The 18466-nt window shown below is 36.8% G+C and overlaps 1 protein-coding gene across 4 annotated transcripts in view; it reads left to right on the top strand.

Moving 5' to 3' along the window:
* The window catches only part of LOC123311634, a 70550-nt gene extending 53509 nt beyond the window's left edge, over positions 1–17041 (top strand). For all 4 annotated transcript variants that reach the window (XM_044895700.1, XM_044895704.1, XM_044895709.1 and 1 more), the window contains 3 exons: positions 7285–7515; positions 9138–11510; positions 16108–17041. In XM_044895700.1, coding sequence (XP_044751635.1) covers positions 7285–7515; positions 9138–11510; positions 16108–16415 — 2912 coding nt within the window. In that variant the 3' untranslated portion in view covers positions 16416–17041. The remainder of the gene's footprint in view (positions 1–7284; positions 7516–9137; positions 11511–16107) is intronic.
* Positions 17042–18466: the final 1425 nt, after the last annotated feature.

Raw genomic sequence — 18466 nt, forward strand, 5'->3', positions numbered from 1 at the left:
CAAAAGTTTTAACGGACGTTATTGATTCTGACAAGCTCACAGAGCTTCTGAGGGGTTCGTCGTTACCTACGGGGAATCAGCATAATATGATAATATATAATATATCTGTAGTTTCCATATATCGAGTTGACCACGGGCGGCTAATTATGAAGTTGAAATTTAGATTTGGATTTTCGGATGGCCTGATAAAGCTCATGAGCTCATATTTATCCAACAGGCTTCAATATGTCAGGGTTGAGAATTCGAATTCGTTTCTATTTCCCGCATCGTCCGGGGTTCCTCAGGGATCGAATTTGGGACCGCTTTTATTTATTTTGTTCATAAATGATTTGCTCGATGGAATGGAGGTTTTGGGTTTGCTTTTTGCTGATGATCTTAAATTCTTTCTGAAAGTCAAATCTTTGCTGGACTGTGTTGAACTGCAGCATGCGATTGACCGATTATATCATTGGTGTGTTCTTAACTGCTTGAGCTTGAATGTTGAAAAGTGTCATGTAATATCTTATACTAGAAAAAAGTTTTCAATTCGGTATCCTTATAACTTGAACGGAAATGATTTGAATCGTGTGACGCAGACTCGGGATTTAGGTGTTCTATTCGACGATAAATGTTCTTTTGTGCCCCACATTGAAAATACGATATCCTCTGCATTCAGGACATATGGGTTTATAGTGCGTAATAGCAAATACTTCTTGAACACTCGTACATTAATATCCCTATTCAATTCCTTGATAAGGAGTAAGCTTGAATACGCTAGCATAATATGGCGCCCTATTTATGAATGCCATGTGAATCGGTTAGAGGCGGTTCAGCGGCGTTTTTACAAATTTTTAGTTTGGAGGTTGGACTCTGTTTACCCTCCAATAGGTTGCGACCACAAGAGTCTTCTAAAAAGATTCAGTGCTCAGCCGCTAGAAACTAGAAGAGCTCTTTTAGCTCTCAATACTCTATTCAAATTGTTGAATAACAGGATTGACTGCCCAGCACTGTTAGAGAAACTTCCAATTTTAACTCCACGTTTAGAGAGTAGAGGTAGAACACTTTTTTATTTGAGATCGGGAAGGACAAATTTGAGCTTGCAGTCGCCAAATCATTATATGTGTGATATATATAATCAGATAGCAGATAAAGTTGATTTATTTGTTGATTCCTTGGATAAAATCCAGAAGGCGTATATTGTTGTGGTCGAGTGAATCAATTCAATTAGGGATTTATACAATTTGAATTTTTTTTTTTTCGTTTTTTTTCCTTTTACTGTTGATGTTCATTGTTGTGGGCTCAGTAATTTTGGCATTGTTTCTATTTCCAGATTTGTATTTGCATTTTTTTTGTTGTTGTAATATTTTTCATTTATATTTAGGCTGTCATATGGGTTTATATATATTTTTTTAACATATTTACACTTCCTGTAATTGGGTGTTTTACCTGTTGGAAATAAAGGCTTATTATTATTATTATTATTATATATATGCTCGTAGGGTAACAATAAGACGATCGCTTCTTCGTGTTTTGACACGATTTCCGAAGGCCTCTCGCGAGCACTTTATAGGGATTACTAAGGACTAACGGCCAGTTTCATAATCAAACTTGAAGCCCCTTCAATTTTAAAGCTTTTCCTTAACCCTACTGAAAAATGACACTAAACGAAACTTAAAGTGACTTGAACTTGATTATGAAACTGGATGTAGGTATTTCGATAAAGTGCTCGAATCACTAAGCACTGAGAAAGGTTTTGAAAAGTTCCCAGGAGCATAATTCTAGGGAGTATAAAAATACTCCGAGTGCTTTCACAAGCACTGAGCACGAAGCTTTGGGACAGCTCAGCTATGGTGCAACCGAAGAGAAAAATAGAATATCATTTCATTAATCCAAAATTCCTCCAAGAAGCCAATTCTGACTTGTATCTCAGAATTCCGACTTGCATGTCAGAATTCCGACTTGCATCTCACAATTCCGACTTGCAAGACGGAATTGTACATTCGGATTTTTTTTTGTGTGGCACTTCAGCGCTTTCGTGGTGAGTGATGAAAACAAGTAAATTTTTATGGTATTTCAACATTTTATTTATTTATTTATTCATTTATTTGCCATAAACAGGAATCCTAACAGGAAAACCCAATTACAAGGATTCACTTAGATATAAGGAAAGAAAAAACATGTACACACATGATCATGAACACGCAAATTGATTTCAGAATAAAAATAAATTTAGTAATTGCTATGAAGATAAACATGAAGTCTTCTCCTAAACGAAGCAGGTGAGATGTTGAAAATATCAATAAAGTAAATACGCCAATTGTAAAACCGCATGATTCTCAAAAAGATGGAGTTATAGAACAATGATGTGCGAGCTCTGGGGATATAAAAAAGTTCTCTTCGACGACCGGTAAAAGCACGTGCATTGAGCTGAATTTCAGTAACGAGGGGAAAATCAAAGTGGCCATTCATTATCCGGTATGAAAAAGTTAGATCGAAAATTACTCTTCTCTGCTCCAGAGTTATCATTCCATACAATCTCAACCTTGCACTATATGGACACTCAATCTGCCTATTTCCGAATCTATAATACAGAGTTCTAATAAATTTCTTTTGGATTTTTTCAATTCGACTAATATATTTGTAGTAATAAGGATTCCAGATTGGGGTTGCATATTCGACTATACTGCGAACCAGAGAAAAATACAATACTTTCAGAGTTTCTACATTCCTGAAAGCCCTCGAAATTCTCAGAATGAAACCGAGCATTTTGAAACTTCTGGACACAATATCATCTATGTGATGTTCAAATGTTAATTTCGAATCCAGATATATTCCCAGGTCTTTAACTACTTTCACCTTCTCTACAATGGAACCATTCAGAAATAGGGAAGTGCACACAATATTGAGATCTTTGGTGAATGTTATATGTTTGCACTTGCTAATGTTCAAGGACAAGTAGTGCAGAGAACAAAATTCATAAAATCTGTCTAGATCTTCCTGAAACTTCCGGGCATCGTCTGAACTCCTCAGTGCAAGGTACATTTTGATATCGTCGGCATAAAGCTCGAAGTTTACGTAGAGAAAGCATCTGAAAACATCATTGATGTATAAAATGAAGAGGGGCGGTCCCAAATGAGAACCCTGGGGCAATCCCGACTCAACCCTGTAAACAGATGAACAGGCATCATTAATGATGACAAACTGAAATCTATCACATAGATATGACCGAATCCACCTCAACAGATCCGCACCAACGCCATAATCCGAGAGAATTTGTAAAAGTGTCCTATGATGAACTTTGTCAAAAGCTTTTGTTAAATCTGTATAAACTGCATCTACCTGGACACCTTGATCCATATTTTGGGTTATGTAACTAATGTATGGCGATATATTAGTAAGTACTGATCTGCCCTTGAAGGAACCATGCTGTCTGATTGTAATTGTCGATTTGAGTGAACAAAACAGGAAGTCCGTCACAATGGACTCAAACAGTTTTCCGAAGTGGTTGAGACCAGAGATAGGTCGATAGTTTGAAATTAAATTTGTCCTTCCGCTTTTGTGTATCGGGGTGATTTTAGCAAGTTTCCACTCTTTGGGGAAAACACCAGTACGCAGTGATTGATTGAAAATAATATGAAGTGGGAGGACAAGTGAGGCGGCACAGGACTTGATAAATATTGGAGGTATCAGGTCCGGACCTGAACCTTTATTTGTTTTCAACTCGTTCAACTTATTCAATATTTCATCTGAACTGATATCATCAAGTCGAACATGTGTGGGATTCCTAATATTTTCAACGTTAGTTTCTCTGATAACGGGTCCAAGGGGATCCTCGAAGAATTTACCGAATGCATTCGCAACATTCTGATTGCCACTGTATTCAACATTGTCATGAGTCACCGATCCGGGTACATTAACTCCTTTGCGATTCTCTGAAACATACGACCAGAAGTGTTTTGGACTGTCAATAATATTGTTTTCAACACGTGAGATATGTTCTGAATAGTCCCTTTGAATGAATACCTACTTTACTTTGTTTACGAAAATAAGAGAACCTATCATAATCCAGAGCAGTTTTAAATTTTTTAAATTTGCGATGAGCTTTTAATTTTTCTTTAAGTGATTTGATGGTTACGCTTGAAAACCAGTATGGAAATTTCGTATTCTTCACAATTCTATAATAGTTGGAATGAATTTTTCAATTAAACTATTTAAAATATCATAAAAGGCTCTAACATTTACATCAACATCTTCACTACCCAAAAATAAATCCCAGTCGATCCGTGACAGCTCCTCGTTGATTGCATGGTAATCCGCATTGAAAAACTTGAACATAGATCTTGACTTTATGGAATTGACCGAACCACCCGCAAACTCCACCAGAACATCCAGGGCAGGATGATGACCATCTTCAGTGACGAATGGGAGAAATGAACGCTTTACGACGACGTTTGGGCTGGATGACAGAATTAAATCCAGTGTTTTACCATTGTCATTGAGTTGGGAGTTGAACTGTCCCAATGAATTGTAGGAAGTGGAATCCTTGAACACAGTATAAGAGTCGCCCAGCACCGGATCACACACCACATCTCCACTTGCTCCCGCAACCCATGAAAACCGCGGAAGATTAAAATCACCAAGGAGAAGGAACTGGTCATCACAGTTTTCATCCATTAAAGCTGTAACAGCATCGAGGTACGTTAAGTAATCGCCAGAGGATGTATTCGGCGGAATGTAACATACACCAACAAACAAGTTCGTTGTTCGACTCATTTTTATTTTCACCCATAAGTCCTCGACCAATGTGGAATGAAGACAGTCCGACACCGGAACACACTGTAGATGCTTTGCAACGCCTATGAAAACACCACCTCCTTCCTTTTTGTCACTGATTGTATCGTATCTGTCCCTCCGGTAGACATTGTAATTGTCACAAATAAATTCGGAATTGTTAATAGTTGGTTTTAACCACGATTCTGTCACACGAACAAGTTCGGCAGTGCAGTTCCAGGAAGACATTAGAAATTCAGTTGTCTTAGTCCTAAGACCTCGACAATTTTGATAAGAGATGTTGAGTGAGAACACCATAAAAAACACAAACGAACATATAAAAAAAAAATAATTGGTTACTGATGGGGTAGCCTAGTCAAGTCTTTTTCAGAAGTGATACGAATAATTCTTGAGGTTTCATCCCTCCTCAACAAGATCCTTCCATCCTGAATCCAAATATACTTGAAACCATTTTCTTTTGAAAATTGCCTAGAAGCATTGAATAATCTCCTATTATTTTTCGAGAAACTTTCATTCACATAAATAGTACTTTCAGCTCCTTCAAAGCCAGTATCACTCGATTTTATACCATCCCTGTTACCCTTATAGGCTCGCAAAAAACTATCGCGGTGTGACAAATTACGTGTATTTCGCTGGCACATGAGAAATATTGCACAGATGGTTTGTTTCTGCTGCTGGGTGTACCGCATGATACACAGACCGGCATGTTTTATGAATTCGCGAAACACAATTCTCAAAACACCAGCTAATTACGGTAATCCTCACCAGTCTCTCACCGAAAGTGAAAACAACTTATAATGTCAGATAGCACAGGAAATGAGGACCACGGTGGTATAGTTTTCGAAATGAAACTAGGAAGAGACAATATAAAAACTTTATGATTTTCGGGAGCGCACTGAAAACGAAGTAACTCATGTGTGACAATATCTCGTTTTTCATTCAACACATTTCAACATTTGAAATGTGTTTAAAATTACTCAATGTGAGCTTCACCCTACGAGATCCATACATAATGTAGTGAAGTAAATAAATCTTCATTCACTTTTAGAACAAAGAACAAAAACAAGAATACATAATTCTAAATCTCATGGTTGACGATAAGAAGATTTATTTGCTTCACTGCATTATGTATAGAGCTCGTATGGTGAAGCTCACATTGAATAAGTGCAAACACATCTCGAATTTTAAAATATCATGAAAATTCACTTGTTTCCATCATCCACAGACCTCTGTAGAAGCCTCACAGACGAAGAAAAGCTTAGAATATCAATAAAGATCACATAAACCCAGACCTAGTTTGACTTCAGTACAACCCGAAAATTTTTCAGTATACAGAAGGTAGAACTGATCAAAATAAGTTGTTTAACCAAAAATTGTCTATTTAAAATATCCACGATGGTTGGGATACAACCCCTATAGTCCGGGAGGTGGTGTCACTTTTTTATCAGTATTTTATCTCCAACAAGAATGTGATTAATTAGAGAGTTACACTATTACTGTACTCGAAATCGAAAGTCTGTCAGCGCGACCGTGGTGGTCGTGGGAGGCGGTGAAACTCGCCGGAAAAATCTCAAAAAAAGTGATTGATCTCCACGTGAAACTTTGTAATAATGTAAATTATTCATGATTATGAGTGAAAATGGGCGTCAGTGACGTTCCCGATGGTGGAAATATCGTCAGTCAGGCGGTTGAAGTGGTCGGAAAAATCTGAAAATTGCAGTGACCGATCTTCACTTGAAATTCACGTCAGTCACGTTCATAGTGGTGAATTCTGCGTCAGTCAGGCTTCCAAAGTCAAGGGCAGAGTCCAGCTTCCTTTGGCGCGCTGCACCTTATGCAGTTCGACTGACGCATATTCCACCGGCATCGTGCCGGCTGACGATTATTTATCGAGTGTACATAACAATTACTTGTTTATTCAGGGTGTTTCATCATAAACTGGACAAACATATATAGCGGGTAAATGACACCGGGAGAATCAGTTTTCCCTTATGACATATAGATACCCCGTTTTCGACTCATAAGCGAGATATAGGGTGTTCAACGTCGTATTTGAACAATATTTCAATGAGTGTGCTCAGTTATGTATAAACATAAAAGTTACGGTTTCTGGTCACATCGGAGTATTTTTGAGTGCTCAATACAGAAAAGATGAAGAACTCCGAAAAAAAAATTCCAAAATGGCGGAAAACCTTCAATGTTCGATTTTTTTTTTTTGGTATCCAAATTAAATTTCATTTTCTCAATGAACACAATTTGCGAAAAATTGGAAATTCGCTTCATTTTGATCAGTTCTACCTTCTGTTGAAAAAAAAAGCCTCCTTCAATACACCCTGTATATGCCACCCACACCACCACTAAAATTATCACGATTTCTGTGTGCGCCATTGACCCATTCAATATTTCATCCTGTTCTATCTAACATCGAAATGTTACTAAGAAAGAAAGAAGAAGACGTTCTTTTCAATGAAGTTTCAGTTTCAACATGTGGTATTCACTCATATATTTTTATAGGAAATTTTGTGGCACCTGTTGTTGAGTCCTACGAGAAAGGTTTGAGAACAGGCAACCTGGCGTCAGCGAAAGGAATAAATCATAATGGCCAATACAACCAAAATAAGGTTTTCGCTCACAATCCAGCCTACAATAGTTCGAGCATCAACAGAGCAGTCGATAACTTGAGAAAGGGAGTTTCGAACGTTGACGTGTACAAGCCAACACTTCCCTCAGCTTGGAATTCGAGAAGTAAGTCTATTTTACTAAATTCTGGGAGTTTTCCATCATCTCATGCTGTAGATATACAAATTCGGCAATGCGCATGCTCTTAGCTTACTTCATTTTTCGCTTTAATCCACTGGTAGATATGTAGTCCACGACCGATAAGATTTATAAGTTCATCAGATGATCTATATCACCATTTCGTAATTTTGTCCTTGGAGACAATAAAAAAAACAGTGAATATTGGAAATAAAGAATTTGAAACCGTATTTTAACCACTAGTGCAAAAGAGAATCGCGTTACAGCGTATTTTGAAGTCAAGTCTATACATGTTAAAATATTTGAACAAATATTTCAACAAAGACTTCTGAGGACAAAAAAACAGTTTTCCCCCTACTATTTTTTTCCAATTCGGTTTGGAAAGATACAAGCTGTCGAAATTCCTTCAAAAATATTATGAGTATCTCACAAACGATTTTATCGAATAGCATTATTTTCGGAATATAGTTTTTCATTCAGATTTATCAAAATCTTCTCCGAACACAAAATTCGACCCAAATCTTCCAGTTTCTTCATTATTAGTCGTGATGCCAAGGAACGTCTCGAAAACGAATCTTGTACTCATATATCTATTATACAGGGTATTTCATGAGTCGGCTCGACTTTGCATTCTTTTAAACACTTTTTTACGAACATTCAGTATATGCTGAGGGTTTAAAATGAAGAAGAATTGAACAGAATTTAAAATAATTCAGAATCTCGTCAAAGGACAATAAATATCATCACCGCGAATGAAAAAATTTCGAAAAAATGACATAAAATATGAATGCGTCGGGTTCCTATTTCCTTGTGACAAGTGTTCCATGCAAAGTGAAAATTGAATTCCTTAGAATAAATTATGCAGTTTTTCATGGCAATAAATTTCAGTAAGGGGTGTAAAACATATAGATTTTGGGGCTTGAATGAAAAATCATGATATTCTGAGTACTGCCCTGAAAATATTGATATTTCATGAACCGTTTGTGAGAGCCTTCTAAAATGAATAAACCCATTTGATCGAAATCGGATGAATTCATCATTATTATTTATCATGAAATAAATTCAAAAGAAAAATATTCCATAATTGTGCCAACGAAATTCTAGTAACTCATTCATTATATGGAAAAAGCTTATTTCGAAAATGAAATTTCTATATTTAATGCTTGAAAAGACTTCAGTGTCAGGGTTGAAGGTTGACATAGCTCATTATAAAAACTGAAAATGCCTATATATTTCTATCTAGACCGAATAGGAAAAATAATTAAGAAAAAAGTGTTTTTTTTTTACCTCAAGAATCTGCTGTTGAAATATATGTACAAGTCGAAAGCAAATCGCACCATTCCGGAAGTTATTTCACTTATTACTGCTGCGTCAATAGACATCTAGCATGCCACATAGGATTAGAACCTCGCAACTCTGAGGCCAAACTATATTTGCCAAACTATTTCACAAGGCGGATGATGAATATGGATTAAGAGAACATTGGAAAAGTCCAAGTCCTACTTGACGAATCTTTCATTCTTGTATAAAACATTCCTAGTGTTTCATGTGACTTGTTAAAATTATTTTCGCGATTATGGTTTCTCTTTCTAACGATTCCTCTTATATAGGTACAACAAGTGAAACCTTAAAACAGCATGCAAATGAAGAGCGAGAAAATTTCTACACAACCGATTCAAAATTTGATCTCCCGCGAAGTGAAAAAACATTCTCAGAGCACTCAACCGGAGATTTCATTCATCAGCCAATACAATATCCGTCAACAACTGGCGACTCATCGAATGCTAGCTCATTACAAAACCCAGAAAATATTTCTTCAACAATGGAATTAGATTCTAGTTGCTGTGGGACAGGTGGAGAGAAAATAGAAAAAACCATCGCAGAAAATATCGAGATACATGAACTTCAACAAAACTTTGCGTCTTCTGACGTATCCAACACGAGTGTGAGATACGAGAAATCTTTCGTGCCTTATGCTCCAAGAGAAAGGATTAATTTTTGGCAACCAAGTCATAAAATAACCGACAACGCATCCAAGCCAGAGTTCGGTTTTGCATTGGACGGTGACTCCAGAGTAGTTGAGAATAGTTTCACAAGATCGACCTCAAATTTATTGACATTTCAATCTGCTAATTTCGAGAGCGAAGGCCATTTTGTGGCTGACAGGGCGAAGTCTCCTCTGCCAATTTTCATACCCGAATCACGCTCTTTATCTGAGGAGCCAGCAGAAAATTTAACTGTGTCAATCCAACCTCTTGTTAAGTATATAGGGGAAGAAGTGAAGAATCCAGTTTATGAAGATCACGTAAGAAAAATGGTACTGACAGGAAACAAAGACAAAATGAAGGTCATTCAAGGTCAAAAATCTTGCTTCTCCGAATTGCAGGAAATTGAAGGCGCGTACAGGTCCGCAAATTCTCCGCTATCAGAAAAAAACGATCAACAAATGAGAATCATGGAGAAGATACATACTTTTATTCCCGCTGCGCAGAACGATCTAGAGGAGAAGTGGGCTTCAGAACGACAGGACATGGAAGAAGATTCGAGAATTCGTATTGAAACGCTACGTGAAAGTGGTGAGAAGTACAATGCTGTCGCAGAGGAACAAGAAGTGTGTTCGACAAAAAATAATAATAATCTAGGAAATGAATTCGATCGTGAATATGTAGATTTATCGGGTAAAATCGAAACCAACGAGACTGAAGAAAATAAACTCAATACCAAGAGTTCCGAAGGCGATCAAGAAAATTCACCGCAAGTATTGGTGAAAGAGAATTGTCAAGAAGAAATGATTGAAAATACTGAAGCACACATGCAAGGTAAATCGACTAACGATACCTCTAACGTGAAAAAAGCTCCAGTGGTGAAAGAGAATGGCAACAAAGCTAATGAAGATGATAAAATGCCCACACATTTCTGCAAGAAGGCTCCAGAAGCAGTCATCGGCGCGAGACCTCTATTTGGCCAACTTGACATAAACAAGGAATTCATTAAGGCATTTACTGGTAAAGAAAAATTGATGAAAACGAAAAAGAATAAGGAAATCTTCCAGTGTACTCATAAAGCTTCCACACCCACCACAAAAATTGAACGTAGCATGCCTAATTCAGAACCAAGTGCCAACTATCATCCTCCAAAACATTCTGATATAATCGAAAACGCCAAAGTGACAAAAACAATGGTTATGGATCGAGATTACAAGGATGTGCAAAAACATTTTGTTGATAACGCCGGGAACTATTCGAAATTATCTGGTTATATGAAAAACGAACAAAAATCTGACGTAGAAATTATCAGACCCAACGAAAACGAGGAGATAGAAAAAATCTATTATGAGAGGGAAAGAGCGTTGAGTATTGACCTCCAAACAATTGGGGAAGAACTGAAACCAACCGATATCCAGACAATCATCGACAAAGAAATTTCCAACTTGACCTTGAATAATGCGAATATGTATAGAAATCTGGAAATGAGAAACAGCGAAAATCGGAAACAAGAAACAAACTTTAACGTAAGATTTGAACAGGAACGCAGTGACGATTACGAAGAATATCATAAGGTGCCTGTCAGATCCATAATAGAAAATTTCGAACAAAATTCCATGCCTCCCCTCAAAATAAAAGAACAGAATTATCCAATTTCACTCAATGGGAAAAACAGATTATCTGAATCATTGTCATCTTCTCATACGTTTGTTGCTCAAGAAGCCAGACAATTCGATGGCTCCCAACTGAACACCTCAAGTATTGGAAACCTTCGAGAATCTATGAGCATTGGTAGTCGAAATATTACTAATAATACTTCTGAAACTTTTTTGAATGAACAGATGAGAAGACAAGAAATATTTCAACACTCCGAGAATAGTTTCTTCCGTGAATACGACATGCGCCAATCATATTCCCAGAAGGATCTCTCCGATTCCTCCCATTTTGCTGAAACTAAAACGTACCCAGCTTTTTCCCACAGCAGGGAGCTTTCGCAAGGCAAGCTTTCATTATGATAACTAATTTGTTCATGAGTGATTTAATTAACAATTTCTAATTATTCGGAATAAATATGAAACCTGTGAGAAGAGAAGAAAAGAATTTCAACACAATGGAAATTTAAGACAAAACCTACTTCCAAATAGTTTTATCTTCAGGAGAGCTATCAGGAAGTGGGTTGAGATATTTCACAGGTTTCATTATGTTATTTTGAAGATTTTTTCATCGAAATTTATATATTAGGTACTTTCAAACTACGGAAAACTGATAGGATTGTGAACTAATTAACTAATCTTATAACTTTTTTATGTTGTGCTGCAAATTGTTTTACCAACTCCGTTATTTCAACTGTTCCCGAGATATTCTCTTTCAGCTTTCACCTTACCTTTTCCTCAAAAGCTCAACATAGAAGGGCTTCAAATAAGTATTTCATATTCATGAAATTGGTTGTATAATTCCGCTCATGGTAGTATTATTTTCGCAATGTTCTCGAGAATAACCACTAAGTAAAGAAGAAGTAAGTAAGAAAACGTAACACATCGATTTTCCGGCTTTGAAGTGAAAATGTGAAAAATCGCTTGGACCCATCAATTTCAGATTCGTGAGGGAATAACTTATCCGCTTTTTACATCCCCGTAACTTCAACCCCTTGATTTTGAAAAGAGATGACGGATGTTGCTATAACTAATTTTTAAGATCGTATCGAGTACTATGTGACCCTAAAATTTCGCTTCAAAATATCCACCGATAATGAAATAACAGCGAAAATAGAGAAAGAGTCAATGTGGAATTAATCTCGAGATTACTCGTATCCGACAATTCAAAGGTATTTAGTAGTTTTTATTAATTTTTTGTCCGGAAAAGTAGACGGACCGTATTTTTGGTTTAACTTAGTCTATCGTGAATTTGAAGAACGTTACAAGTGTGTAAAAGCGTTTGTAAATTTGAAGTAGAATTTAAATGGTAGATATATTCCATAGAAGATATGGTGGAAGGTGGAATTGATAAAATTATTTTTAGAAATAACTACTCTTCGCGTAAAATGGGGGCTTTATTTAACGAACGACATTCTGGAAAAAATGTATCCGCTGCTGACGTTGTGCAACTGATCGCCAAATTTAACACTACTCGGAAACAAAAAGAGAGGGTACATGAAATAGATGAAGCGAAGAGAGAGACGTAGCTGTCTTAGGTCATGTAGCATTTCTGATGCTAGGGGAAGGAAGGAGGGGAGGGGAAACAACTTATCCGCTTTTTGCATCCCCGTAACTGAAACCCCCTAACAGGGGTGAGCACAATCCCTTGATTTTGAATAGGGATGAGGGGTGTTGTGATATACCTCATGTGGAAGATTCTACCGAGTAGGGGAAGGTGGGGTATGACGGGGACCTTAAGGCATTTCTTGAATAAAACCCTTTTTTATAATTGCACAATGTAGGAACTTTTATTAAGAAAATAATCAGTTTTTCTTTTTTCAATAACAATCAGTCAAAACAAACAAAAAATTATTCTTCTCATTTAATTATCTAATTTAAAAAATAACAAAATCTCACCGTCTTACCCCAACTATAGGGCAAGACGGAGTACCCCCTTGGGTAAGATGGGGTATAGAATATTCAACAGTCTTCATCTTCACATAATGGGCAGATGTGGACAGCTTCATCATCGTTGTCTTCCACTCCTGCACATCCACAATGCGCCCAATTAGAACAAACCTCTCAAGTGATCCATCCTTCGGTAGACTCGGAATAAAAGCCGTGGCAGTATAGACATGCAGTATCTTCTTCTTCTGATGTCTGAGCTTCTTCTTCAGCTTTTTTATTTTTTCGAGATCTCCTCTTATTTGATTTTTTCATTTTCTTTTCGCTTGAGACATCAGGTTTCGGTTTCCTACTGTTTTGTTTTTCCTCTAATTCTGTTTTATAAAACAGAACTGGAGTAGCAGTGATAATAGCTGCTTTTACTCTTCTCCGAACTTGCCTCGTTTTTTTTTCGGCCATTCGTGGATAAGGCATTAACTGTTTGAGGCTAACCAGATGGAATGCTGCTGTTACTGAGGCTTGTTGTACTACATATGAGGTCGTAGCAGATGAATGAGGTAGAGTGTTTGCTGAAGAATTTATGGTGGTGTAGGTGGCCGATTGAGTATCAGGAAGTGACGAAGTTATTGTTGGTAGAACTGTCAGTGTTCGCTGTGAGATTGCTGCTATCGATAAATATAATTTTGAATGGAATCTAAATCCAAAAAAAATAGCAAAGGAGCGGCTAAGATGGGGTCCCAACCCCGTCTTGCCCCGAAGTAGGTACCCCATCTTTCCCAAACTGGATTTATAAGGTATATTGCATTTTTTGAGGTTATAAACCAAAGCAAACCGGGACGAATTAATGAGTTAAGAATGGTACCCAATACAGGCGTGAGGAAAATTTTCATCTAAAAACTGGCGCACTTATTGACCGGTTGAACGAAATGAGGTGGTGCGCCATCTTGTTGGAAAATTATCGTTTGATGGTCTTCTGCTTCTGCATTCTCCAATACTTGCACGAGGGCCGGATAAATAGCGTTCTTCAATAAATCTAAATAAATTTGTCCAGTGAGATTACCGGGTATAAATAAATGGCCGATTATGTGATTTCCATAAATACCCGCCCAAATATTTAATTTTTTTGGATGCTGAGTATGCACCTCAAGAAATAATCCTGGATTTTCATCTGAACAATACCGACAGTTATGCCAGTTTAAAATGTCGTTAGGGTAAAATGAATACTCGTCCGATATCGAACATTGATTAACGTTAATCATTCACTCACCATTTCACAGAACTGGAGTCAGCGATCTGGATCATCTTCACTCAGTTCCTGAACCAATCGTATCTAATAAGGATGCAATTTATATTGTTTAAGGCTTCTCATTATTGTTGTATGTGAAACATCAAATACATCGTATAATTTCGTAGTACTCTAAAAGTTGCATCCATTGCTACATGACCTAAGGCAGCTACGTCTCTCGCTTCGTCTCTTTCATGCACCCTCTTTTCGTTTCCGAGTATTGTTAAATTTGGCAACCAATTGCACAACTTCAGCAGCGGATACATTTTTTCCGGAATGTCGTTCGTTAAATAAAGCAGCTTTTTTTCGCGCAGAACCGTTATCCAAAAGAATTATTTTATAATTTCAACTCTTTCTTCTATGGAATATACCATTCAAATTCTACTACAAATTTAGAAACGCTTTTACACACTTGTAACGTTCTTCAAATTCACGATAGACTAAGGTAAATCAAAAACATGGTCCGTCTGCTTTTTTGGATAAAAAATTAATACTTTTTTTAACAAAAATTTACAAAAAAACTATTCAATACCTTTGAAATGTGTCGGATACGAATAATATTCTCGAGATAAATTCCACATAGACTCTTTCACTATTTTAGCTGATATTTTATTATCGATGGATAATGACACCCCTATTCAAAATCAAGGGGCTGAAGTTACGGGGATGAAAAAAGCGGAAAAGTCGTGACCCCTCGAATCATAAATTCACGGGTCCAAGGGATTTTTCACATTTTCATTTTAAAGTCGGAAAATCGAGGTGTTAATCAGATGGTTAGTTTGGTTTTATCTATGACCTTGATTTTCAAGGTCAAATGAGGTTTTTTTGGGAGGAGGAGAAGAGAAATTTCACGTTTAGATTTAACTAAAGTCATGCCTTCTTTCTGACCCTAAGGCTTAAGGCAACTTTGGTTGAAACCAAACATAATATACAAAAGACAGACACAGAGAGTGGACTGCTGAACAGTGGTGCGCCCAGAGTGATATTATGGGAGGGGGCACAAATAGAGCTGCATGCTCAATGAAAGAATGTAGTTCTGGAGATATTTTTTCAGGTTTTACCATGGCAAAATTAGTTAGCTTTTCGACGATTGGGGGGAGTGATTCACGTGCCCCCTCGTCCCCCCCTGGGTGCGTCATTGCTGCTGAACATTCCCTCATATAAATGTTGCAGAAAAATGTGAAAGAAACAACCCAACGTGCACTCACAATGAAGGGACTGACAGTTTTGTTGCTATTTCTCTTCCTACCTCAATTGATTGGAGTTTGGAGGTCATGTTGAAGAGTTTCTAGCGCCGGTGGATGTGTGGATGAAGATGTTTCAGACGTCTAGAATTTCCTGAAAAATTATACACACTCAAATAACGGAAAAACAAAATGTTCGAGCTGGAATCTTGGGCAATAGTATCGGTACTCCGTTTTTTCTTTCAGACATATACCTTTTCTCTCCCCCGAAATTGGCTAATGATATCGAATACTGTGGAGTATTACTGATGTGCAATATTAGAATTATTGTGAAATAATCAATAAATCGAACGATTTTGAATTCGGGAGTTATTCGAAAACTGATAAATCATCATCCAGAGCTTGCAAGATTGGAAGCTGAGCTTTGATCAGAGCTAATGAAAAAGATCGTTATGTGCTCCTTACAATATCCATCTAACACTGATCCCAATATTATTGTTTTGACTGAAATGATCTATAACTGTTTTAGTGAGAAATAAGGGCGATTCGAGATCTTAAAATCATTTCTAATTTACTTCTTTTCCCAGATACTCTGCCGAGACAGATATCCAGACCAGAATTCGCTCCTAGAGCTGCATCCAGTGATAGGAGTTTCGATGACTATAGCAGTCCTATATCGAAGGGATATTCATCACAATACATGACTCAGGAAGTCTCACCTTCTTGTCAATATTTGAACAACAAAGCACCAATTCGGAGCGTAGCAGCACCTGAACCAGTTAAAAAAATCGACTTTTTATCTTTGCATAACTACAATACAGCACCAAGGGGATGGACCAGAAATGAGAATATTTACCGGCCAATTATGTTTTCTAATTCATTCTCAGATTTTTGAAATTTCATAGAATAGGTTTCATTGATATAACATTAAAGCTATTTTATGTGTACTTATTTGTTTTTATGATCAGTGACGTCCAACTGTACTTAAATAGGTACCAGCCTTTTATCAGTTTGCTTCATTCGTTGTTGTGTTAATATATAGATCATGTTATTTATGGATTGTTTCATTCGCTTAGATATAAGTATAGAAGAAGCTTCAAAATAGTAACAAGAATATTTCCCTGTTAAGCAAGAAACAAACATGAATGTAAGAGTTTTCTTCAAATTAATAGTTATTATTTCGAAACGTCTAACAGTATTAATTGTTGTAACCTTACATTTTGCATATCACAGTTCAACTGTTTTTTGTGGTGTCTGAAATAAGTGAGTTTTGTTATAATAGAGTTAGTGTCTCTAAATACAGTGCGATTATGTAATAGCACTGGATTGAAATCTGAATCGTGATTAGGCAGATGTTATCATTAACCGATAAAATCTTAGGATTATTGAACAACTCTATTTCTTATTAAAGCTAGTCAATTATGATTTGAATAGACAGAACAAAATAACTATTTTGGAACAACCAAATATTATTACCTGCATATTGAAAATTGTTGTATCGAAATAAAGTTGTCAGTTTTAGCAATGTTTCTTGTTGCGAAGACCCTCCCGTCTCAATCTGTTGCACTATTCTGCTTGAAGATGGACAGCTCGGGCGCCACCTCAAATTTGAAGGCAATTTTATGCAAAAGGGCCTAAGAATTACTAGCAATAATGCTTGTCAGTAGGGCTTAACATTAACCCAACGAAGACCACAGTAATCCCACTTAACCGAAAAATAAAACATCAGCTAATAAATCCATCTCTGTAAGTGGAGACACCATAAAGTGGAAGTCTGAAGTTAAATATCTGGGAATAACCCTTCATAGCAAGTTTCTCTGGAAAAAGGACTTTGAGCTCAAAGCTATGCAAAGCAATAAGTCCTTGATAGCGTGCAGTGCAATTAAGGCACTGGTACTGGTAATCAACACAGATCTCACACCGCTTCATCTCGTGATAGATAGATAAGCTCAGGAGGCCATTCTTAGTGACTAAAGGTGATAGAGAAAACCAACATACGATGCTAAGTAGAAAGGAAGGAAACCCACAATCCAAATCCTCCCAAAAATACTTTTAAATAGTATACTGATGTTACTGAAACTACGACAGCCCAGTCAACCAGTTTCAATCACAGGAAAGTTGTTGGGAATTACTACTGTGGCGACTGCGGAAATACGACTTCACAATGTTGATTTGAAAAAAGGTGACCAATACGTATCGGAAAGTGCTTACTGTAATTACCCGGTATAAAAAAAACACCATAGACAGCAACATTGCGACTTCTCGTGTTGGAAGAATTATTTGACAGAATGAACAACCAAAGTGTATCCTCCATTGAAGTTATATTCGTCTTCAATTTGGGAATTACCATTGCGGAAATCAATATTCACCAAGCTACAATTTTTCTGAAATTGAGTTAACAGTGAGGAAGATTATTGATTTAAACTAATTTTTCGAAAAATTTTAGCTGAAGCGACTTTTACACCAGACGCCCCATTTGATTTACCTGATTAGTTATTGGAAATTTGTTATGTTGTACAACTAACAATTTCACGAACTATTCGTACAGCCAAAAGTAGGTACAATATTTTTAATCTTATATTACGTATTCTGCTCTCATTGTCAAAAGGGAAATTGAGCAACTGGTATATTTGTATTCAAGCTTAATGTGTTTTATTAAAATACAAATACCCAGCTTAAGCAGAAGAATCAGGGATGTAATGATAGATAGTGATAAATTGAGTGTGTAACGACGTTCCCTCGGTTGTATCGAGCGTCACCTCTTTAAAGGGAAAAATTTCAAGCCTGCCCTGATGGCTTCGAGTCGAAGACAAGGGTGTTAGCGATAACTAGTTGAAGTCAAAATTCAAGTTCAAAAAGTATATTCGTTGTTTCGCAATGAGCAACACTATAGCCACTATTATAAATTCAGTCGATTGAAAAGCGCAATACAATGGGTGGAATAAA

This window comes from Coccinella septempunctata, chromosome 1, assembly GCF_907165205.1.
Source record: "Coccinella septempunctata chromosome 1, icCocSept1.1, whole genome shotgun sequence".
In the NCBI taxonomy this organism is placed as follows: Eukaryota; Metazoa; Arthropoda; class Insecta; order Coleoptera; family Coccinellidae; genus Coccinella; species Coccinella septempunctata.